The 25,665-nt window shown below is 42.1% G+C and overlaps 2 protein-coding genes across 2 annotated transcripts; both read left to right on the plus strand.

Annotated features, from left to right (window-relative positions):
• Positions 1-384: 384 nt before the first annotated feature.
• LOC115457286 (olfactory receptor 4E2-like) lies at positions 385-1,389 on the plus strand. The gene has a single exon (XM_030186709.1). The coding sequence runs from the start codon at positions 385-387 to the stop codon at positions 1,387-1,389; it is 1,005 nt and encodes a 334-aa protein (XP_030042569.1).
• A 13,422-nt stretch (positions 1,390-14,811) lies between these two features.
• LOC115457287 (olfactory receptor 10G7-like) lies at positions 14,812-15,927 on the plus strand. Its single transcript, XM_030186710.1, has one exon. The coding sequence runs from the start codon at positions 14,812-14,814 to the stop codon at positions 15,925-15,927; it is 1,116 nt and encodes a 371-aa protein (XP_030042570.1).
• Positions 15,928-25,665: the final 9,738 nt, after the last annotated feature.

Consider the following 25,665-nt stretch of genomic DNA (forward strand, 5'->3'; position numbering starts at 1 on the left):
TTGTCTGTAGTCAGTAGAATCCATTCATTAAGCAAGGCTTTTATTTTTTTAGGGGGTCTAATGAGTGTTTCATGAGCATACAAAGCTGTCTATAAACCTAGAATAGAATAAAATAGAGGAAAGATTACAGACCAAAGTTGTCTGGCAGATTAGTCTTTACTACTCTTTTACTTATCTAAAGCACTAGCAGGTGTAAGACAAAATATAAGCGAGACAATCCCTACTTCACAGAGCTTACAATATAGTCAGAAGAAACATAACAAGGGACTCAAAGAATAGAGAACTGGTCAACATGTAAAAGTGACCTCTAAACGTTGAGTTTTTAGCATGGTTCTGAAAAGGGCTAGAGACAGAGTATGTCACGATATGTCGTTCATGTAACACATGTTTTTCTATTTCCCCTTGTGTTTCTCTTTATCTCTAGTTGATGAAATGGAAGGAATGGCAGTCAAGAATGAAACCAGAGTCACAGAATTCATCTTCCTAGGACTTTCGAGCAATCGAGACGTACAGATGATATTCTTTGTGTTTTTTCTATTGATGTACCTGCTCACAATAACGGGGAACCTTCTCATTCTGGTAACTATATATGTGGACTCTCAGCTCCACTCTCCCATGTATTTCTTCCTCAGCAACCTGTCCATTATAGATTTGTTCTTTTCCACAGTCACCATCCCCAGATCCCTTGTTAACTTTCTCTTGCCAAGCAAAACCATCTCATTCAATGACTGCATTGCTCAATTGTTCTTCTTGCATTTCATTGGAGGTACAGAATGTCTTCACCTGACCTTGATGGCTTATGACCGCTATGTTGCCATCTGCAAACCTTTGCATTATACCACAATAATGAGCAAAAGTGTCTGTCTCCTGCTGGTGATTTCTACATGGACATTAGGTCTCCTTCATGCCTTCGCACAGGTAATGCCCACAATTCATCTGCCCTTCTGTGGTCCTAACAAGATAGATCATTTCTTTTGTGAAACCCATGCCTTATATTTGCTGGTTTGCTCTAGTTCCTTCATCACTGAAATTGTGGATATGCTCAATAGCGGATTCTTAATTTTTAGTTGCTTCTTGGTGGTCGTTATATCTTACACATTCATCATATCCACTGTCTTTAAAATTCACTCAGCTGAGGGCAGGTGGAAAACTTTCTCCACCTGTTCCTCTCACATCTTGGTGTTATCGTTCCTTTTTGGCTCCTCTGTCTTCATCTACATGAGACCCTCTGTGACATTTGCAGCTGACAAACCGCTCTCCGTTTTTTATACCATCGTGACACCCTTTTTAAACCCCTTCATTTATACTCTCAGAAACAAGGAGGTGAAAAAAGCCATGAAGAAGCTGGGAAGTAGGAAATTTGCTTTCCTGAGGTTACATAGAAATTGAAGAAAAAACCTTTTGACTCTCACCGATTGATGTATGCTCTTGAGCCCACTCTATAAAGTTCTGATGTTTCCCTTTGATAAATTCTTTAAATTAAATTTATTTGGAAAGGGATAGTTAAGCTGAATGAATCACGCTGTTCTTTATGAAAAAGTGGAAGCTATATCTTTGGTCACATGCACCCTGGAATCCAGGAGCCCTGTTGTAGGCAATTAAATGCCTACTAAGTTCTATTCGAAGCACTTTTATTTCACCCAATTTCCAAAGTAGAGTCTGAGCCATTTAAAATCATCAGGAGATCAACATATGTTGAAAAGCTATAAGAATCGCCATATCAACCTAAAATTTATAATACTTAGAAAAGAAGAAAGGATTTTAGATTCTTTCAAGAAAGAATATATGTTGATGGCACTCTGATCTATATTGGAAGATTCTTCCAAAATGTAACTGCTTAGTATGAAAAGATGCTATCCCAAATATGTTTAAACTGAATTTATTTAGAAGGATAGTTTCAGCTTGATATTATTGAAGAATGTGACTGGCATCAATGTGCTATAAATAAATAAAACAAGCAGCTTTGAATGCAACACTGGACAAACATGGAAGGCAATGACGTTGACCTATCAAAGGTGTAACTATAAAATTTGTGAGATCTAAAAATTAACTTTGAAGTTTTTTTTCTGCATCAATGTTGTAATTTCTTAGATATACCTTTTGCCCTTGGGGGGTTTGGAAGGGGGCTGCTTGTGTGCTTCCAGGTGGGGAAAAAGGTGGATAAGAAGATGGGGCAAGGTGTCTTCTGGGGGGTTGGGAGGAAGAGGGCTGTGTGCTTCTGGGAAGGGGGAGGTAGGGTGCTGATAACACATTTTGTGCAAGACCCAGAAGTTAACTGTGCACTGTCCTGTTTGTTTAGGACATGCGCTGAGGCCCCCCTTTACCGCAACAGGTAAAAGGCTGGGTTTTTAAAAAAAAAAATGGTCATGTGGCAAGTAAAGCACTTGCCGCGTGGCCATTTCGGGGGAGGAACACTTACTGCCACCCATTGAGGTGGGGGTAAGGGCTCTCACGCTAACCAGGCAGTAACCAGACAGCATGCGGCACTGCCCGATTATCACCGGGTAAATACCAGCGCTACAAAAATAAAAATATTTTTGTTGCACCGGATATGGATTGTGGTGGGGGTGGGAACTACCGCCGGGCTGCTGTGGTAGCCCGGCGTTACTTCCGGTTTAGCGAGAAGAAAGCCCGCGTTGGGCTTTACTGCCACTTAGTTAAAGACTCCTTTAGTCTGGTGCTCAGTCAACTCCCTATATAAAGTTACAACATCCTTTTTTCTGTCCTAATTGTATATGGTTGCTAATTAGCTAGGAGTAGAGAATGACATGGGGACAAAGTTTGACCCCGTCCCCGCCCCATCCCCGCAGGTTCTGTCCCTGTCCCCTCCCCATGGGCTCTGTCCTCATCTGCTGAAGCCTCGAACAATTAAGATTTTAGATTTAAATCTTTTTCTTAAAGTATAAAAAGGAACAATATGCTGGGCAACTATTGTGTATAAATTACAAATAATAATAATAACAGTGAGCAGCTATAATAACCCTCCACCTTTCCAACCCCAACAATAGCTGATTTCTACTACCCCAAGGAATCCTAATCCACCCTTTTAAAATGTCCAGGGGTACAACCCATTCTGTATGCCCTAGAGGGGAGAAATATGCCCTATGAAGCATTGTTATGATTTGTTTTAAATCTGTGGATGAATCACTCATCAACAATCTCAGGATTCAGTCTAGCTCTCCTGTCTTCCACAGTCCTCTTCTCAGACGATGTGCTGGTAGCAGGAATGTACAGTATCCCCCCATGCAAAGTTTGCTAGTTGTGGCCAGCATGTTTGCTTATTTTTCCAAAAAAAATCAACATATCATTGTCTGCATCTCTCAAACATAAACAGCAGTCCAGTACATTAACAAGCTTCAAAGTAGAAAATGACAAGGGGAAAAAGTTTGTCCCTGTCCCGTCCCTGCAAGCTCTGAAGCTGTCTCCATCCCTGCAGTTACTTAGGGTCCCCATTCCCATGTATTTATTATTTTAGATTTTGCTCACACCTTTTTCAGTAGTAGCTCAAGGTGAGTTACATTCAGGTACTCTGGATATTTCTCTGTCCCTGGAGGGTTCACAATCTAAGTTTGTACCTGAGGCAATGGAGGGTTAAGTGACTTGCCCAAGATCACAAGGAGTAGTGGTGGGATTGTGAACCTGCCACCTCTGGATTGCAAGACTGGTGCTCTAACCACTAGGCCACTCCTCCACTCCAGAATCTTGCTATTCTTTGGGGTTCTACATGGAATGTCGCTACTCTTTGAGATTCTGCATGGAATCTTGTCACTCTTTAGGATTCCAGAATCTTGATATTCTTTGGGGTTCTACATGGAATGTTGCTATTCTTTGAGATTCTGAATGGAATCTTTATTTATTTATTTATTTAGATTTTGCTCACACCTTTTTCAGTAGTAGCTCAAGGTGAGTTACATTCAGGTACTCTGGATATTTCTCTGTCCCTGGAGGGTTCACAATCTAAGTTTGTACCTGAGGCGATGGAGGGTTAAGTGACTTGCCCAAGATCACAAGGAGTAGTGGTGGGATTGTGAACCTGCCACCTCTGGATTGCAAGACTGGTGCTCTAAACCACTAGGCCACTCCTCCACTCCAGAATCTTGCTATTCTTTGGGGTTCTACATGGAATGTCGCTACTCTTTGAGATTCTGCATGGAATCTTGTCACTCTTTAGGATTCCAGAATCTTGATATTCTTTGGGGTTCTACATGGAATGTTGCTATTCTTTGAGATTCTGAATGGAATCTTTATTTATTTATTTATTTAGATTTTGCTCACACCTTTTTCAGTAGTAGCTCAAGGTGAGTTACATTCAGGTACTCTGGATATTTCTCTGTCCCTGGAGGGTTCACAATCTAAGTTTGTACCTGAGGCAATGGAGGGTTAAGTGACTTGCCCAAGATCACAAGGAGTAGTGGTGGGATTGTGAACCTGCCACCTCTGGATTGCAAGACTGGTGCTCTAACCACTAGGCCACTCCTCCACTCCAGAATCTTGCTATTCTTTGGGGTTCTACATGGAATGTCGCTACTCTTTGAGATTCTGCATGGAATCTTGTCACTCTTTAGGATTCCAGAATCTTGATATTCTTTGGGGTTCTACATGGAATGTTGCTATTCTTTGAGATTCTGAATGGAATCTTTATTTATTTATTTATTTAGATTTTGCTCACACCTTTTTCAGTAGTAGCTCAAGGTGAGTTACATTCAGGTACTCTGGATATTTCTCTGTCCCTGGAGGGTTCACAATCTAAGTTTGTACCTGAGGCAATGGAGGGTTAAGTGACTTGCCCAAGATCACAAGGAGTAGTGGTGGGATTGTGAACCTGCCACCTCTGGATTGCAAGACTGGTGCTCTAACCACTAGGCCACTCCTCCACTCCAGAATCTTGCTATTCTTTGGGGTTCTACATGGAATGTCGCTACTCTTTGAGATTCTGCATGGAATCTTGTCACTCTTTAGGATTCCAGAATCTTGATATTCTTTGGGGTTCTACATGGAATGTTGCTATTCTTTGAGATTCTGAATGGAATCTTTATTTATTTATTTATTTAGATTTTGCTCACACCTTTTTCAGTAGTAGCTCAAGGTGAGTTACATTCAGGTACTCTGGATATTTCTCTGTCCCTGGAGGGTTCACAATCTAAGTTTGTACCTGAGGCAATGGAGGGTTAAGTGACTTGCCCAAGATCACAAGGAGTAGTGGTGGGATTGTGAACCTGCCACCTCTGGATTGCAAGACTGGTGCTCTAACCACTAGGCCACTCCTCCACTCCAGAATCTTGCTATTCTTTGGGGTTCTACATGGAATGTCGCTACTCTTTGAGATTCTGCATGGAATCTTGTCACTCTTTAGGATTCCAGAATCTTATTCTTTGGGGTTCTACATGGAATGTTGCTATTCTTTGAGATTCTGAATGGAATCTTTATTTATTTATTTATTTAGATTTTGCTCACACCTTTTTCAGTAGTAGCTCAAGGTGAGTTACATTCAGGTACTCTGGATATTTCTCTGTCCCTGGAGGGTTCACAATCTAAGTTTGTACCTGAGGCAATGGAGGGTTAAGTGACTTGCCCAAGATCACAAGGAGTAGTGGTGGGATTGTGAACCTGCCACCTCTGGATTGCAAGACTGGTGCTCTAACCACTAGGCCACTCCTCCACTCCAGAATCTTGCTATTCTTTGGGGTTCTACATGGAATGTCGCTACTCTTTGAGATTCTGCATGGAATCTTGTCACTCTTTAGGATTCCAGAATCTTGATATTCTTTGGGGTTCTACATGGAATGTTGCTATTCTTTGAGATTCTGAATGGAATCTTTATTTATTTATTTATTTAGATTTTGCTCACACCTTTTTCAGTAGTAGCTCAAGGTGAGTTACATTCAGGTACTCTGGATATTTCTCTGTCCCTGGAGGGTTCACAATCTAAGTTTGTACCTGAGGCGATGGAGGGTTAAGTGACTTGCCCAAGATCACAAGGAGTAGTGGTGGGATTGTGAACCTGCCACCTCTGGATTGCAAGACTGGTGCTCTAACCACTAGGCCACTCCTCCACTCCAGAATCTTGCTATTCTTTGGGGTTCTACATGGAATGTCGCTACTCTTTGAGATTCTGCATGGAATCTTGTCACTCTTAGGATTCCAGAATCTTGATATTCTTTGGGGTTCTACATGGAATGTTGCTATTCTTTGAGATTCTGAATGGAATCTTTATTTATTTATTTATTTAGATTTTGCTCACACCTTTTTCAGTAGTAGCTCAAGGTGAGTTACATTCAGGTACTCTGGATATTTCTCTGTCCCTGGAGGGTTCACAATCTAAGTTTGTACCTGAGGCAATGGAGGGTTAAGTGACTTGCCCAAGATCACAAGGAGTAGTGGTGGGATTGTGAACCTGCCACCTCTGGATTGCAAGACTGGTGCTCTAACCACTAGGCCACTCCTCCACTCCAGAATCTTGCTATTCTTTGGGGTTCTACATGGAATGTCGCTACTCTTTGAGATTCTGCATGGAATCTTGTCACTCTTTAGGATTCCAGAATCTTGATATTCTTTGGGGTTCTACATGGAATGTTGCTATTCTTTGAGATTCTGAATGGAATCTTTATTTATTTATTTATTTAGATTTTGCTCACACCTTTTTCAGTAGTAGCTCAAGGTGAGTTACATTCAGGTACTCTGGATATTTCTCTGTCCCTGGAGGGTTCACAATCTAAGTTTGTACCTGAGGCGATGGAGGGTTAAGTGACTTGCCCAAGATCACAAGGAGTAGTGGTGGGATTGTGAACCTGCCACCTCTGGATTGCAAGACTGGTGCTCTAACCACTAGGCCACTCCTCCACTCCAGAATCTTGCTATTCTTTGGGGTTCTACATGGAATGTCGCTACTCTTTGAGATTCTGCATGGAATCTTGTCACTCTTTAGGATTCCAGAATCTTGATATTCTTTGGGGTTCTACATGGAATGTTGCTATTCTTTGAGATTCTGAATGGAATCTTTATTTATTTATTTATTTAGATTTTGCTCACACCTTTTTCAGTAGTAGCTCAAGGTGAGTTACATTCAGGTACTCTGGATATTTCTCTGACCCTGGAGGGTTCACAATCTAAGTTTGTACCTGAGGCAATGGAGGGTTAAGTGACTTGCCCAAGATCACAAGGAGTAGTGGTGGGATTGTGAACCTGCCACCTCTGGATTGCAAGACTGGTGCTCTAACCACTAGGCCACTCCTCCACTCCAGAATCTTGCTATTCTTTGGGGTTCTACATGGAATGTCGCTACTCTTTGAGATCTGCATGGAATCTTGTCACTCTTTAGGATTCCAGAATCTTGATATTCTTTGGGGTTCTACATGGAATGTTGCTATTCTTTGAGATTCTGAATGGAATCTTTATTTATTTATTTATTTAGATTTTGCTCACACCTTTTTCAGTAGTAGCTCAAGGTGAGTTACATTCAGGTACTCTGGATATTTCTCTGTCCCTGGAGGGTTCACAATCTAAGTTTGTACCTGAGGCAATGGAGGGTTAAGTGACTTGCCCAAGATCACAAGGAGTAGTGGTGGGATTGTGAACCTGCCACCTCTGGATTGCAAGACTGGTGCTCTAACCACTAGGCCACTCCTCCACTCCAGAATCTTGCTATTCTTTGGGGTTCTACATGGAATGTCGCTACTCTTTGAGATTCTGCATGGAATCTTGTCACTCTTTAGGATTCCAGAATCTTGATATTCTTTGGGGTTCTACATGGAATGTTGCTATTCTTTGAGATTCTGAATGGAATCTTTATTTATTTAGATTTTGCTCACACCTTTTTCAGTAGTAGCTCAAGGTGAGTTACATTCAGGTACTCTGGATATTTCTCTGTCCCTGGAGGGTTCACAATCTAAGTTTGTACCTGAGGCAATGGAGGGTTAAGTGACTTGCCCAAGATCACAAGGAGTAGTGGTGGGATTGTGAACCTGCCACCTCTGGATTGCAAGACTGGTGCTCTAACCACTAGGCCACTCCTCCACTCCAGAATCTTGCTATTCTTTGGGGTTCTACATGGAATGTCACTACTCTTTGAGATTCTGCATGGAATCTTGTCACTCTTTAGGATTCCAGAATCTTGATATTCTTTGGGGTTCTACATGGAATGTTGCTATTCTTTGAGATTCTGAATGGAATCTTTATTTATTTAGATTTTGCTCACACCTTTTCAGTAGTAGCTCAAGGTGAGTTACATTCAGGTACTCTGGATATTTCTCTGTCCCTGGAGGGTTCACAATCTAAGTTTGTACCTGAGGCAATGGAGGGTTAAGTGACTTGCCCAAGATCACAAGGAGCAGCAGCGGGATTTAAACCGGCCACCTCTGGATTGTAAGACCGGTGCTCTAACCACTAGGCCACTCCTCCACTCCCATGTCGTTCTCTAGCTAGGGGCCCTGTTTACTAAGGTGTGCTAACATTTTTAGCACATGGTAAAAATTACAGTGCATTAACTCTAGAGACACCCATTCTAATGGGTGTGTCTAGCATTCCTGTGCACTAAAAATGATAGTGCGCCTATAGCGTGAATGAGTAAACAGGGCCCTAAGTTTTCACTCACACCACCCACAAAACCAGTAAGCTTCATCATGGGCAGTTAGAGGGGATATTCAGCAGTGCTGTCCCATTATGAATATTTCCGGATAACTACGCACAAGCGATGTAAATGGCCAGGAGCCCTTGAAGAGGGATTTGCTTATCAGGACACAAAAGGTTGAAACTCCTTACCAAACTCTATCCATGGTCAACGTGATTACAAGTCATGTTGAAAAAATGTTAAAGACCTTCCTCTTTAGCAGATTTCTGAGAGGGGTTCCTGAACTTCCTGTTTAGGCAGTTTTGATCATTCTTACCCTGTGGTCTCCTTGCTTCACTCATGCTTTGCAGTTATTTTAATTCTATAGTATAATGTAGTCACGAATTATCTTTGCTTTGTGTACTTTAGTCTTGATTCAATGTATTGAACTCAGGTTGCTGGGATAATTTAGGATATAAATGTCATAAATAATTAATTCTATGTAATCAGGAAATTTTGCTGTTAGAAAGGGCTGGACTGGATGATGGAAGAAGTTCATGAAGGCAACTGTCACAGGTTATTTTAGACTGAAATATAGTTACGGAGGACTTCAAGGGAATTTGTCAGGGTGTGCATCCTTCCACAGATACTTCCAGCATTTTATTTGGAGAGATTGTTGACGACTTCTTATTCATCCACAGATTAAAAAATCATAACAGTGCTTCATAGGGAGCATTTCTCCCCTCTAGGGCATACAGAACGGGTTGTGTTTTGTACCCCTGGACATTTTAACAAGGTGAATTTGGATTCCTTTGGGTAGTAGAAGTCAGCGGTTCTTGGGGCTGGAAGGGTAGAGGGTGGTGGTGGTGGTGGTGGGAGGGTTTATTATAGTTGCTCATTGTTATTATTGTTTTCTATTTGTAATTTATACACAACAGTTGCATAGCATATTGTTCCTTTTTATACTTTAATAAAAAGATTTAAATATAAAATCATAAGTGTTTGAAGCTTCTGCAGATGAGAACAGAGCCCAAAAGGGTTGGGGTAGGGAAGGGGACAGAACCTGTTTGGGTGTGGACGGAGACAGAACACACGGGAATGGGGCTGGGACGGGGACACATTTTATCCCCGTGTCATTCTCTACTTTAGACCAAACTCCCATAAAAGTAGATCTCCCAACCAAGAATTCAGCACCCCCAACACATAAAATGAGAAACCAGTATGCAAGTATGTGTTTGTTAAAATCTAATGGGAGGAACATGTTAAACCCACCTTACCAATTCCTTACGGCACAGACCTTACAGATCAATACATTAAAATATCATCTGGATTGCTGAGTGGCTTTGATGAGTTTGACATCTACCATGGTTCCTTTTTTCTAATAAAATGATTTAAAGATTTAAAAATTCTAACTGCTGTGAGCTAAATATAGGCTGATAGTATTTCGTTTCTGTGTAGGATCTGTAGCACTTTGACTCGCTCTGATTTTCCAGCAGGAAGTAAATTGGTATTATAGATTGCTGTCTTTTAAAGGTAGAGTTTTCGTTACTTGGGTCTTCCATATTAGTGTTACTTTATTATGACATGTTTTCTATATAGATGTGGAGTATGTTTATATTTTGCAGGATTTGGATACTGCAGCTCTAAAAGACACTCCCTCACACCCCGCCATAGTCTTCAGTACCTTTGGGAGAGAGGTTGTTATAGGGGCCCAGCCTACTTTTCCACCCAGGGCCCACTCAATCCTAGCTTTGGTTACTATGAAGATTGGGCTATTCCAGATAAATTTTAAAATAAGGAAATATTTTTTATACACATATTTTTTTTTTCAAATGCACGTCAAGGAGCTTCTTCTGAGCTGAATATACTCTAAGGATCAATTAAAGAACAACACTTGTGCCTTTCATAATTTGTCGGTATACATGCTGATAACTGCTTAGGTAGCCACTAAACTTAATACACACAAAAAGGCTGTCCTAACTTTAGCTGCCAAATGAACCAGGCAGAGTTCGCAGCACTGGGGTTTCTGGTGCCCTCGCTAGTTCCTGATCCCGCTCTACCCAAAGATAATAAAAAACCTGGCTCAAGTCACCTCCCTCATTCCTCTCTCCCAAAGACAATGATATCAAAGGCCTGTGCTCCCCTCTCTCTCCTAAATCTGTAGGCCCCTCGCTCCTAACTCAGTCATCCCTGGTGATCGAGCATGGTTTAAAAAAGGTTTGGATAGCTTCATAAAAGAAAAATCCAGAATTATTAAAATGGGGGAAATCCACTGCTTATTTTTAGGATAAGCAGCATAAAACGTATTGTACTGTTCTGGGATCTTGCCAGGTATTTGTGACTTGGATTGGCCACTGTTAGAAACAGGATGCTGGGCTTGATGCCAGTGTGGAAATACTTTATGTACTTATCACCTTCCATGGTAAGAATGTGGGCAGAGATTGTTGCTAACCATTGTAGAATTTATTATTTATTTAGATTTTGCTCACACCTTTTTCAGTAGTAGCTCAAGGTGAGTTACATTCAGGTACACTGGGTATTTCTCTGTCCCATAAGGGCTCACAATCTAAGTTTGTACCTGAGGCAATGGAGAGTTAAGTGACTTGTCCAAGATCACAAGGAGCAGCAGCGGGATTTGAACTGGCCACCTCTGGATTGCAAGACTGGTGCTCTAACCACTAGGCCACTCCTCTACATATGTGTATGTTGAGCTTAATGCAAAAATCCATGGGAATCCACGACTGATGGAAACCAAGGGAATCGTTGAGATGGCAGGAAACTAATAGAGCTGTGGTGGAAAACTGAGTGATGAGTCATATAAAGGGTCCTGGATTTGATATACCATCTTTCTGTGGGTACAACCAAAGAGGTTTACCTATACTATTTGCAGGTACTTTATCAGTTTGTACCTAGGACAATGGAGGGTGAAGTGACTAGCCCGGGTCATAATGAGCTACAGTGGGAATTGAACCTGGTTCCCCAGGTTCTCATTCCACTGCACTAACCGTTAGGCTACTCCTCCACAATGGTCCCCAAACTGTAAGTAAGGATCTCGAATTATGTCACAGAAACAAGGCCCTCCCTCTATCTGGACCACTGCTGTGAAAGTCAGCTTGGGGCTTCTGAATCAGTGAACATTCACAGGCCCTGCATTTTCCACCTGTGAGAGCTTATTGTTAGAACAGAGGCATAGCCAGACCTCACATTTTGGGTAGGCCACTGGGCAAACTGGGTTGGTACATGTAGACTCTACCACCCCCCCCCCCAGGCCAATTCTAACCATTCAATACCTGAGATGGTAGGGATCCCCAAGCCCCACCAGCTGCAGAGGTCCTCCAGAGGCAAGAACAGCTCCCTCTTGCTCCAGCTGGTGGCACTATCCCTGTGCTGCTGCTACCCTGCCCCCCCCTTGTGCATGCGTGAGAACTGTGTGCAGCAGGGGGAGGCCAGAGAGATGGCAGCACATAGACAGTGCTTCCGGCAAGAGCAAGTAGGGAAGGTGAGCTGTTTTTGCCACATGAGGACTCCTGCAGCAGCTATAATAAGGGCGTGAGAAATTTGGGTGACCCACCCACGGCTACGCCACTGTGTTAGACTGGAAACCAAGAGTGTAATGGGGTGTGTGAGTGCACACTGAAACACAGGGCCCCTGTGCTAACTGCTACTGGTGCCACCTCTGTTGCTGCCACTGGTTTCATGCTTTGGACCCGTGACGGTAGGAGAATAGGGGATGCTATTTTGGTTGTATCATCTTATATGGTCACATCATTTTTTATTAAGATCCTGTTAGATAGAGTTTAGGATGCAGTATTCTAAGGTGTGCAATAATCTTTCAACTGTGTTCCTGCTGTTGGATCTGGTGAAGGGCAGGTAGGTCCCCCATGAGCTCAAAGAAATTGTTTGTCCCTCATGATTTAAACTGTGATATAGCTCCACCACCTCCGATAGAAGGATTACGAATGGCAGACCCCTCTATACCTTAGAAGGAATGCTTGCTGGGGCTGGGATACAGTGCCAACGTTTGGAATTTGTGCCACAGAGAGGAGGAAAAAAGGGGTAGGGACAGGTGGGTACCCAAATATCCTTCTATTTAATTTTTCAAAGACTTGTTAATGATAAAGAATAGACTTTGGTTTCTAATGGCGTTAGGTTAATGAATATCAGTTCTTTAAAATAGATGTGGGATTTGTCAGCCCAGTATTTCTACAATGGAGGCTGATGCAACAACATATTCCCCTGGATTGAGACCATGTTATTGCTGCACAAGCTGCAGGGGTAGAAGCAGAGGGCACAGTGCCGAGCTGTACCTTTGAGAGAACGTTGAGTCTGTTTTTCAAATGAGTTCAACAATTCTTGCTCATGAATTTTGACAACAAGATTTACGCACATGGACTCCAAAGGTTCATAAACTACTGGTTTTTATTCCCACAGATGTATTGGTGAATAGTAAAAATTATACCGCGTGGTAATTTCCATGAAAATGTCTGGTATGTGGAAATGAGCATGACAAAAATCGGTGATGAGCTCTCCAAATAGAATGCTGTAAGTATCTTTTATTGTTTGCCCACCTTGTAATTTCGAGTCTTTTACCGTAAGCGTTAAAATATCAGTTAATAAATATATTTCACTTATTGGGAAACCCTAAGGATGCCTTTTACCAAGCCGCACTAGCGATTCCAGCGCAGCAAATGTGACAAAGCCCATAGGAATTGAATGGGTTTCATCGTTATTTGCTGTGTGGAAATCACTAGCACGGTTTCGTAAAGAGAGCCCTAAAAGAATATCTTTCCCAGTGCAGGATAAACAATACGATCACACCCAAGTCCCACTCCTCTTTCATGCACAAAAGTTCTTCACCCCCTGAAGTGAACCATTCCCTCTGGTTTTTGCAGTCGAAAGGCATGACCCTGCATTTTTTTTGCATTAAATTTTAGCTACCAAATTCCAGCCCATTCCTCTAGCTTTGCTAAGTCCTTCCTCATGTTGTCCACACCATCGAGGGTGTCTATCCTATTACAGATTTTGGTATCATCCTCAAAGAGACAAACCTTACTAGAAAGTCCTTCGGCCCCATCATATACAAATTTGTTGAAAAGAACTGATCCGAAACTGGATCCTTAATTTAAAAAAAAAAAAACCTTGAGAAGACCATCGAGTCTAAATAGAAAGAATGGGAAGTCACTTTGCAGTTTGAAAACTATATTGTTTGTGCAATCACTTCTGGATTACAGAAATCCATTAATTCTATTTTTTTACTTTTAGTGCCGGAGTGAGAGGAAACACATTTCATTCCCTTCGGAAGAAAGGCATTCTTCACTGAAAGTACTGATACATTATGAGATTACAGAAAGTTTCGCTGACTGTTATGGCCATGTAATCAAATGACATTTTGAGAGAACCAATGAACTGTGCTTGAGTTTGGGGGAAGAATGCCACTGGGTATCACACAGTGAGTAGACATCTTGTGAGAAAAGAGCTGGATCTGAGTGTTTGTGCTGATCTCGATACATAGGATCGAGATGGATTTTTTAAAAAAATGAGTTCGTCATTTGGATACGGATGGGCAGACCTTTCTTCACAATCCTCCTGATTACTAAGTAGATCCACTTATGAAACTATGTCAATGGCAAACTGAAATCAAAGAAGTTACCTTAAGAAACAACGCAATCTAATGGATGCTGTTGGATGTTGATCTCTGAAGAGTTATTGAGGTATAACTATAGAGTATCTGTAAGGAATAAGAGAATAAAGGCAGTAGAGTCCATTCATTGAGGCAAGGGTTACGTTAATGGGGGCTAATGAGTATGTCATGATGTACATAAACCTAAAATAGACTTAAGTAGAAGATCACAGATCAAAATTTGTCTGGCAGGATCTCTAAGGAAGAAAAAGAGACAGTAGATGTCATGGATGGGAAGACTGGATAGGCAATATGGTCTTGCCTTCATTTAAAAAAAATGTTTCTATGTTTACTATGTTTATAAAGCATTAGTGGTTGTATGTGGCACTGGCGGTGACTCCCATAGGCTGCCATGCTGCTGGCACCACCCTGTTTTCCCTAATTTGGCTTGCCTCTCTGACACAACTTCCTGTTTCCTCAGAGGAGGGCTGCAGTAGAGCGAAGAGGCTGGTGTCGGCGGCAGGGCAGTTTATGGGAATCACTGCCGCTGCTGCATCTTAGAAAAGAAAAAGAGTAAATGTGGGGAAGAGAGTTGAGGAGGGAAGGGGGAGATGCTAGTCCGTGGTCAGGTGGGGAAGAGGGCGGAATGCACTTCATCCCTTCCTCAGGCAGCAGATTGCATTTGTCTGCCCCTGTGGAGACACAGAATGACACGGTATCTCTCTCATTTAATTATTTTTTCTATTTCTCCTTCTGTTTCTGTTTCCCTACAGCTGATGAAGTGGAAGGAATGGCAGTCAGGAACGAAACCAGAGTCACACAATTCATCCTCCTAGGATTTTCTAGCAATCCAGACTTACAGATCGTATTATTTGTGTTCTTTCTAGTGATGTACCTGGGAACCATAGCAGGGAATCTTCTCATTATGATAACCATATATGTGGACTCTCAGCTGCATTCGCCCATGTACTTCTTCCTCAGCAACCTGTCTTTCATAGACGTGTTCTTTTCCACAGTCACCATCCCCAGAGCCCTTGTTAACTTTCTCTCACCCAGCAAAGCTATCTCTTTTAGGGATTGCATTGCTCAATTGTTCTTCTTGCATTTCATTGGAGGTACAGAATGTCTTCACCTCAGCCTGATGGCTTATGACCGCTACGTTGCCATCTGCCATCCCTTGCGTTATACCACAATAATGAACCCACGAGCCTGTCTCCTGCTGGTGGTTTCTACATGGACATTAGGTCTCATTCATGCCTTCGCACAGGTATTTCCCACAATCCACATGCCCTTCTGTGGTCCTAATAAGATAGATCATTTCTTTTGTGAAACCCATGCCTTATATTTGTTGGTTTGCTCCAGTTCCTTATTCATTGAAATTGTGGATATGGTTAATAGCGGATTCTTAACTCTTAGTTGCTGCTTGGTGGTTTTTATATCTTACACATACATCATCTCAACTGTATTAAAAATTCGTTCAGCTGAGGGAAGGCAGAAAGCCTTTTCTACCTGTGCCTCTCACGTCCTGGTGGTCACAATCCATTTTGGCTCCTCAGTCTTCATCTACTTGAGACCCTCAGTGACATTTGCAGCTGACAAACCGCTCTCCGTTTTTTATGCCATCGTGACCCCCTTTTTGAACCCCTTTATTTATACTCTCAGAAACAAGGAGGTGAAAAAAGCCATGAAGAAGCTGGGAGGAAGTGTCTTTTCTAAGGACACACAGAAATTGAAGAGAAACCATTTGGCTGTCACTGACTGACTCTTGAATCTACTCGATAAAGTTCTGATTGTTTTTCTCTTGGTTAACTTTCTAAGTAGAATTTATCAATAGAAATCAAACAAAATAAAACATGGAAAAGAAAATAAGATGATACCTTTTTTTATTGGACATAACTTAATACATTTCTTGATTAGCTTTCGAAGGTTGCCCTTCTTCGTCAGATCGGACTTTATTTTGTTTGATTTCTATTGATAACCTTTAAGAGTGGACTAACACGGCTACCATACCTCTCTACTTAAATACAATTTGGAAGGGGATAGTAAATCTGAATGAATTGTGCTGTTCTTAATGAAAAGTGGAAGCTAGATCTTTTCTCATATCCACCGTAGTTTCTAGGAACCCCTGATTTAGGTAAATATATGCTCATTAAGTTCTAGTCTAAGCATTTTTATTCCGCCCAATTTTCAAAAGTAGATTTTGAGTGGTTTACAATCAACAAGAGATGCTGAGAAGCTTACAATTACCATACCAACCTAAAATTCATAATAATTGAGGAAAAAAAGAGAAAAGATTTAGGTTCTTTCAAAAAGTATATGTGATGACAGCACTCTAATCTGTAATGCAAGACTCTTCCAAAATTGAACTGCCTGGTATGAAAATATACTTAAAGTGAATATGCTTAAAAGTAGGATAGTTTAAGCTCAACGTTACCAAATAATAATGACTGGCAACTAGCAGTGGATTAAGCAATAAGATGAGCGAGTTGAACTGGGCACCGGTGGGCAGGGAATGGGCAAACCTGGCGGTTATCAGGCAGCACCATTGTGGTGCTCAATTACTACTGGACCTACTACTACTATTTAACATTTCTAAAGTGCTACCAGGGTTATGCAGCGCTGTACAATTAATAAAGAAGGACAGTCCCTGCTCGAAGGAGCTTACAATCTAAAGGACGAAATGTCAAGTTGGGGCAGTCTAGATTTCCTGGATAGAGGTGTAGTGGTTAGGTGCCGAAAGCGACATTGAAGAGGTGGGCTTTGAGCAAGGATTTGAAGATGGGTAGGGAGGGGGCTTGGCGTATGGGCTCAGGGAGTTTATTCCATGCATAGGGTGAGGCAAGGCAGAAAGGGCGGAGTCTGGAGTTGGCGGTGGTGGAGAAGGGTACAGAGAGGAGGGATTTGTCCTGTGAGCGGAGGTTACGGGTAGGAGCGTAAGGGGAGATGAGGGTAGAGAGGTAGTGAGGGGCTGCAGATTGAATGCATTTGTAGGTTAGTAGGAGAAGCTTGAACTGTATGCGGTACCTGATCGGAAGCCAGTGAAGTGACTTGAGGAGAGGGGTGATATGAGCATATCGGTCTCCAAAGTAGGAGGCAGTAAGGGCTCCAGGAGTAAATGACCACATGCCAAATTTTTTAAGTGCCCTCAACGCATGGCAATCTCAAGTGTTAACACTACCATGGGCCACTTGAGGCTTTAACACATTATCAATCTTTATCACTTTCTGTTAAAATGAATTTTTTACAATTCTAAAATGTACATCAGGTTTGAAATAAAAAAAAGCAAAGATCAGGTCAATTTGTAAAACATTTGAGAAGAAATAATGCTGTTAAGATTATAGACATTTTTGCACAAACCTTTGTTCATTCTTTTTCATCTAAAGTGATTAATATTGTTAAAACATTTGAATCATTATAATTTTCCCTTTAGTTAACTCATGGGTCCTTTTACTAAGGTGCACTGAAAAATGGGCTGCGCTGGTGTAGACGCATGTATTGGACGCGCGCAGATCCATTTTTCAGTGCACTTGCAAAAAAAACCACGCCTTTTTTTGGGCCGAAAATGGACGTACGGCAAAATAAAAATTGGCACGTGTCCATTTTGGGCTGAGACCTTACCGCTACCCATTGACTTAGTGGTAAAGTGCCACTCGTTAACTGGGCAGTAATCATCAGCATGCGTACACCAGGGGCGTAGATACGTGGGGCCACGGGGGCATGGGCCCCCACAGATTACACCCTGGCCCCCCCTCTACATTAGACCCCCGCCGCCGCCCACCCCGCCGCATCAGGTACCTTGTTTGCTGGCTGGGGTCCCCAAACCCTGCCAGCTGAAGAGTCTTCTTCAGCGCTGGTCGACTCCGGCGCCTTCGTTTTGTGATCATCTGTTTGTGACGCCTTACATCCTGTACTGTGCATGTAGCCCCAAGCAGGATGTAAGGCGTCAGAAACAGATGATCACACAATGAAGGTGCCGGAGTCAACCGGCGCTGAAGACGACTCTTCAGCTGGCGGGGTTTGGGGACCACCGCCAGCAAACAAGGTACCTGATGGGGCGGCGGGGCAGGCGGCGAGCAGGTGGGCGGTGGTGGGTTGCGGTTGCGTGGGGGGTCCAAAGCGGTGGGGGGAGGCAGCTAAACAGTGCCCCCCACCTCGGGCTCTGGACCCCCTCCCGCTGAGGACTGGCTACGCCCCTGGTGTACACTGCCAATTACCACTCGGTTAGTGCTCATCGCTAGAAATTTTCCGGCGCGTGTAGTGGACACACATTTAAAAAATGGAATTACCGCCTGGGCCACGCAGTAGCCAGACAGTAATTCCAAACTGGCGCACACTGGGCATGCATAGGTGCCTACGCAGCTTAGTAATAGGGCCCCTCGATTAATCCACAGCCCTTGATAAAATGAATTGCAATAATCAAGTTTTGGCAACACAATAGCTCGAACTAAAATTTAAAAATGTTGAGTATCAAACAATGATCTAATAGAACGTATCTGTCTCAACCTGAAAAAAAAGACATTTCTAACTAAACAATTCACTTCTTCTTCCATTGAGTGTAATGAATCAAAAATAACATCTAAAACTGTAGAAGCAATATCTATTTGTAACAGTTCCCCTGAGCTTATGGTAAATAGAGAGGAAGTAGAGGGCAACGAATTATTAAACCAGAGCAATTTTGTCTCGGCTTTATTAAGCTTCAAAAACTGTCTCTCAGCTCACTTATCAACATCATCAATATGTTCTTTCACATTATCCAAAATTGATGAAGATGTACCTAATACTACTACTTATCATTTCTATAGTGCTACTAGACGTACGCAGCACTGTACACTTGAACATGAAGAGACAGTCCCTGCTCGGCAGAGCTTACGATCTAATTAGGACAGACAAACAGAACAAATAAGGGATAAGGACAAAGAGTAGCAAGATTCCGTGCAGAATCCTAAAGACTAGCAAGATTCCGGAATCCCAAGACTACTACTACTACTTATCATTTCTAAAGTGCTACTAGACGTACGCAGTGCTGTACACTTGAACATGAAGAAACAGTCCATGCTCTACAGAGCTTACAATCTAATTAGGACAGACAAACAGGACAAACAAGGGATAAGGACAAAGAGTAGCAAGATTCTGGAATCCCAAACAGTAGCAAGATTCTGGAATCCTAGAGATAGCAAGATTCCGGAATCCCAAAGAGTAGCAAGATTCTGGAATCCCAAAGACTACTGCTACTACTTATCATTTCTAAAGCGCTACTAGACGTACCCAGCGCTGTACACTTGAACATGAAGAAACAGTCCATGCTCGACAGAGTTTACAATCTAATACCAGTATTGGAATAAAAATATCATCTGTGTAAGAAAAATTGTGTGTATCTTTAATCGGGACAAATAGAGCTTGATTCTATATATGATGCCTGAAAAATCCGCATGGAAAAAAATTATGCTTGACTGTATTCTCTAAAGTACGCCTACATTTTATAGAATAGACAAATTTAACACAGGATCACCTCAATTTCTGGAAATCACTAAAGACCGATCTGTTTGAAAAGGCATACCCTACTGATCCAACTTAACTGAACTCAGCAACACAACGAAGCCATAACCTGCAACGAACAATCTATCGCTCTTCTTCTCTTGATTCTCTAATGTTCTGTAACAACATCATTCTGTATTTGTTTCATCACCGGAGGTGGCTAACACCTCACGGTACTATGCAAGCCACATTGAACCTGCAAATAGGTGGGAAAATGTGGGGTACAAATGCAACAAATAAATACATTTCTGCAAGGTATATAGAATACGTCGAGCAGCTCACCACACGACTAAATTTGGTTGCCTCCATTTAGGCCATGTTTTACTTGGTGTAAATCCCGACGTCTAAATTAGGTACAGATCGGGTGTATTCTATGATAATACACATAGATTTTAGAAATGCCCACGCCCCCCCCATGGCCACACCCCCTTTTCAACTATGCAACCACATTATACATACCATATCATAGAATATGCTTAGCGAGTTCTGTGTGTAAATCTCAATGAATGCCGATTAGTGCTGATAATTTTTTAACAGCCAATTAACAGCACTGATTAGCTAATTAACCAATTATGTTAGAGAATACGCTTCGGTTTTCAGGCACCATATATAAAATCCGGGGGATAAGGGCCTAATGAATTCTTTTGAACAATGAAGGAGAAAGTGGTTGAGTGATGACTTAAAACCCAATTTGAATACTGAATAATGCCGTTCCAATTGTATTGATTGTATTTTTAAATTTTGTATTAATTTATTGATTTGAGATTCAGTATCAGTTTTGTTGTAAAACACTTTACGGTTGATTTCAGACACCAGTGGTCAGCGTTTTTTAAAATCAGTTATTCAGTGATGGTACCCACATAGGTGCTGGCGCTGCTTGTCAGGGCCCAATTCAATTATTAACAGTAGTTTCATAGCATTAACTTTGTTTTGAATCCATTCATTCATCAATTTTCAGTGTATTTTGGGCCTACTCTCTGGGACTCCTTGCTTGAGTGTTCTTACCAAAATTTGAGTCAAGATTAAAAAGCTACTAGTTTAAGAAAATTTTTTGAAAATAATGTATTAATTTAGAACACTGGACGCAGGGGATGATACTGGATTTCTTGAGATATAAAGGGGCTTATTTTCAAAACAGAAAAATGTCCAAAAATCGACAGATGGATGTTTTAATTTGTTTCTTGAACTTATTGTTATTTATGTTATAGTTTCTATATTAATATGGTTTATTCACTTTATTGTTTGTTCATAAGCCACACTAAACTTGAGTCTATTTTGGGCTAATGTGGGGTATAAATGTCATCAATAAATAAAATAGAATATGTCCATATAAATAGAAATGTCCATATCGCTATTTTCAAAACACATTTTAACGATGTTTTTCTACGCAGTTCATCCGCAGTACATCAATATCACAAGCGGGCATGTTGGGGCAGGATTCGGGCATTCCCAAAACTTGGAACAAAACAAAGACCTCTTTTTATTATGACTAACAGGCTTATTTTCAAAAGAGAAGGGCACCCATCTTTCGACACAAATCAGGAGATGGGCATCCTTCTCCCAGGGTCGCCAAAATAGGCATAATCGGAAGCCAATTTTGGGCATCCTCAACTGCTTTCCATCGCATGGATGACCAAAGTTCACGGGGGCATGTCGGAAGCGTAGCGAAGGCGGGACTGGGGCATGTTTAACACATGGGCGTCCTCAATCGATAATGGAAAAAAAAGGGCATCCCTGACGAGCACTTGGGCGACTTTACTTGGTCCATTTGTTCTTACGACCAAGCATCAAACAGGTGCCCAAACTGACCAGATGACCAACGGAGGGAATCAGGGATGACCTTCTTTTACTCCCCCACCCTAAATATTTTTTAAAATATTTTTTCCAGCCTCCATACCAGCCTCAGATATCATACCCAGCTCCATGACAGCAGTATGCAGGTCCCAGAAGCAGTTTTAGGGGCTACCGTAGTGCCGGGCTCTGGGGCCAGATGTTTTCTTCTGTAGAGCATGCTAAGGATTGGCGTGTGCTAAAAACACTACCACACCTTTATAAAAGGACCCTTCAAACTTTTAGCTCACAGTCCTTATCACAGACAGACATGGAAGTAATGACTACACAGGTAGCAAAGATACAACCTAATACATTTCCCTGTGCTTGTGTTATAGCATGAAAGTTGGACCAAGATGAAAAACCTGATGAAGAGAAGGTGATTAAAATGTTGCACCTTTGCAACAGAAAAGCTATTAACTTTTCCCTGCTCCATTTAGCTACTGCTGCCTGTATTTCATAAGACATGAGAAAGTTTAAGGCTCAAAATGCGGTAATCCAACAGCCCAAGAAAGAAGATATGCTTGCATTGCAGTTTTGCTGTTAGTAATGACTAGACTGGTTAATGGAAAATTATTGCTGTTGGACAGTGTAAGATTTTCTGGTCTCACGGGTCAGCCAGAGCCTCTGATCTCTGCTGCAGTGCTGCTGTAAGATTCCTCTCTCACATACTTTTCACAGTTAATTAGGCTATGAAAATAAGTTCCCTGAGGCACAAAACCTCAAACTCCTGTCACCTCCTTCCAAATTGCTGATCTGCTTACTCAGCCTGTTCCACCCTGCTGAAAGGCAGTCTCAGTCCCACACAGCTGTAGCCTTGCAGATCTAGCAGCCCTGCTCAATAACTTTTCTTCCCTCTGCTCCTTCCCTTTTCTCCTGAGGGAGCAGTATTAATATAGTCTCACAAAAGTCCATTCACTGCTTTCTCTCTCTCCCAAAACACAGTCCAAACCCCTCACTTCTTCTCCTCACTTTAACTTATGGAAAAGAGACCCACCTCCCTCTCTTGTCAGTCAATAACCTCCTGACAACCACCCCAAAGGTCAAGGTTGGCAGTGGCGATCCTAGGTTGGCTGAGACCCGGGGCGGATCGCTGCTGCGCACCCCTCCGGGTGCAGCGGCGATCCGCCCCCCCCCCCCCAGGGTGCAGCAGAACACCTCCACGGCGCATCAACCCCCCTTCCGGTGCATCAAGCCCCCCCCCCCGGGTGCCTTCTTGGCTGCTGGGAGCAGCCGCACGCCTGTCAGCTCCGCTGGCCCTGCTCCCTCTGCCTCGGAACAGGAAGTAACCTGTTCCGGGGCAGAGAGAGCAGGGAACCAGCGGAGCCGACAGGCACGTGGCACCCCCCCAGCAGCGTGCACCCGGGGCGGACCGCCCTCCCGCCCCCCCCCCCTTGGTATGCCACTGAAGGTTGGTGCGTTCTGAATCCCCACAACAGAGTTGCCTAAATTAGCACCGTCACTGTAATAGCTCTTATCTCCTATTAAAGCTCTGGCTGTACCTGAGCCACAGAGACTTCCATTAGCCCTCTTTCCCCCTCCTCAGTTCCCAGTCCATCACCTCCAGCCCTCGCTCACCTCCCAGGTGCTCCTCATTTGCTTGATTGGACTCCATCTCCCAATTCCCTCCCCCTTTCTCTGAGGACTGCTGGGAGTTGTAGTTCTGCCCTTCCTGTTCCCTCTTCTGCTCTAAGAGCTTCTGGGGTCTGTAGTTCTCTCTCCTTCCTCTGAACTTACACCTCTCACAACAGCCTAATTTTGGAGCCTCCCTAGTCCCTCCCAAAACATGCCCATGCCACACAACGCCCCCCCCCCCCCCCCCCCCCACCGCTTGCTATTTGGACAAACTGCAGTGGAAGACATCTAAATTCTGTTCTTACAAAATCGAAATTTGGATGTTTTTGCCAGATGGATGGATTTTTTTTTTTTTTTAGCCATTTTGAGATGTCTATGGGGTCCTTTTCCTAAGATGCACTTAAGAATGATCTCCACTGGTGTAGGCGCATATTTTGGATGCCCCTAGGACCATTTTTCAGCACACCTGCAAAAAAAGTCCTTTTTATTTGGCTGAAAACGGACGCGCGGCAAAATAAAAATTGGTGTGCGTCCATTTTGGCCCTGAGACCTTACCGCCACTCATTCATCTTAGCGGTAAAGTCTCACGCGTTAACCGGGCGGTAATCATCAGCGCATGTACACTGCCGATTACCGCCCGGTTAGCTCCACATGGCAGAAAATGAAAAATATTTTCTGCTGCGCGTATCGGACACGTGTAAAAAATGAAACTACCGCCAGGGTACACGATAGCCGGGTCATACTTCCAAATTGATGCGTATAGGTGCCTACGCACCTTACTAAAAGAACCCTTATGTGCATTAAAAATGAGTCCCATAATTATTTACAAGAAACAAGAAAAAATGTTCTTGTCCATTAACAAAAATAGCAGTGATTTATAGTATTCCTGGCATTTCCCTCATGAAGTATGTGTTGAGCCCTTCCTGTGTGTATGAATCTGACCCAGCCTTGGCAGGCCCTACACTTCCAATTATTATTTTACACAGATGAGCCTAACAATCTTCCGAAAACTACTGAAAACTAATCTGTTCAAGAAGGCATACCATGATGATCCATCCTAAACGCTAGACAACTAGACTTTACATGAACTAGACAAAACCGAACTCTTTACACTAGATTGACAACCTTCGTTGCTACAAATGAAAGTTACGCAATACGCACTACCACTTTATTTCTCATGCCAGAAATGAACTCTCTGTAGTTGATTATCTAACATTTTATAATTCATTCTATCATTCAGGAACTTCAATGCAATGCCACTTTGCATTCTACTCTACCATTTATGCGCCTTAATGCAATACCACTTGTAATTCTCTATCCGGAAATGGCGATCGCCATTACGGCATAATGTAAGCCACATTGAGCCTGCAAATTGGTGGGAAAATGTGGGATACAAATGCAACAAATAAATAAATAAATAAACTGGATATGAGTGTAAATGGCAAAGTTGTTTAACTAGCCTGCTTCTTTCGAGATCCTCCAAAGATTATATTCCCCAGAGTCCCAACTGTAGTTTAAATTCATCTCGTTTTGTCTACTGGAGCAAGGCTTCAGCCTGTAGCTGTAGCCAGAGACTTCATATTCTCCAGAATTTCTGAATTTACTATCCAGAAATACAGAAATTGTGTCATTTTCAAGGAATATGTTCGGCATTTAGAAATGAGCACAGCAAAACTCATCTCTTCAAATATACTGTAAGTTCCTCTCACTGTTTAAAATTTCTTTTTTGTTTAAGCACCTTGTTAGTTACTCGTTGTCTCTCATTACTCTCCTTGTCTCTTTCCAACTCTTTAATATATCAAATTTAAATAGAAAGAATGGGAAGGGAATTGTATTGTCAGGTCCATCACTATTTCTAGGAGTTCATCTATTGTGAGATTAAAAAAAAAGTTTCACTGATAGTTATATACAGGTAATTAAATAACCACAAACTATTATGCTGTTTGCTTATAACACCTTTTGAGAAAATGTCATCAAATGTGATATAAGAAAAAAATGATTATAGTCTGTTTTTTTTTCTTTGTATTTTTATAGGTTTTGTAATTCAAGAATTCCTTGAAAGAACTGATCAACTATGGTTGTATACAGTCGAAAGTAGAACTGTACCCAAATAGCATAGTTTACTATTCAGCCGGATACGAATAATGAAAAATATTATTCGGCCGTATATAAATGCTGAATATGAAGGGCATTGAGATTTAACATAGCAAACAATAAAAGAAGCAATGTGAAGTCAGAGATCAAGTGTTTATTTCAGTAGGATTTAGCACAGTAGAGCCCCCGGACTATTCAAATATAATCCTTAAATAGCAGGAATACAAGGCAGAACATGAAAAACAAAAATTGTCTGTCAGCTTTAACTCCTTACAACTACTTATCATTTCTGAAACACCAGGAATTTTCTCAATATTGGGGGTGCTGAAGCACCCACAAAGCTGACTCCTATGCTACCAGATATATGCAGCACTGTACAAACACATATAAAAGAGATCTGAACGTACAACATCTGCCTTAATTAATGTATTCTTGTGTCTCTGTTCCTGCAGTTGATGAAGTGGAA

The sequence above is a fragment of the Microcaecilia unicolor genome, chromosome 14 (genome assembly GCF_901765095.1).
Source record: "Microcaecilia unicolor chromosome 14, aMicUni1.1, whole genome shotgun sequence".
Taxonomy (NCBI): Eukaryota; Metazoa; Chordata; class Amphibia; order Gymnophiona; family Siphonopidae; genus Microcaecilia; species Microcaecilia unicolor.

Coding starts and splice junctions, on each gene's coding strand:
- LOC115457286 (XM_030186709.1), top strand. CDS start 385: ATGTTTTTCTATTTCCCCTTGTGTTTCTCTTTATCTCTAGTTGATGAA.
- LOC115457287 (XM_030186710.1), top strand. CDS start 14,812: ATGCACTTCATCCCTTCCTCAGGCAGCAGATTGCATTTGTCTGCCCCT.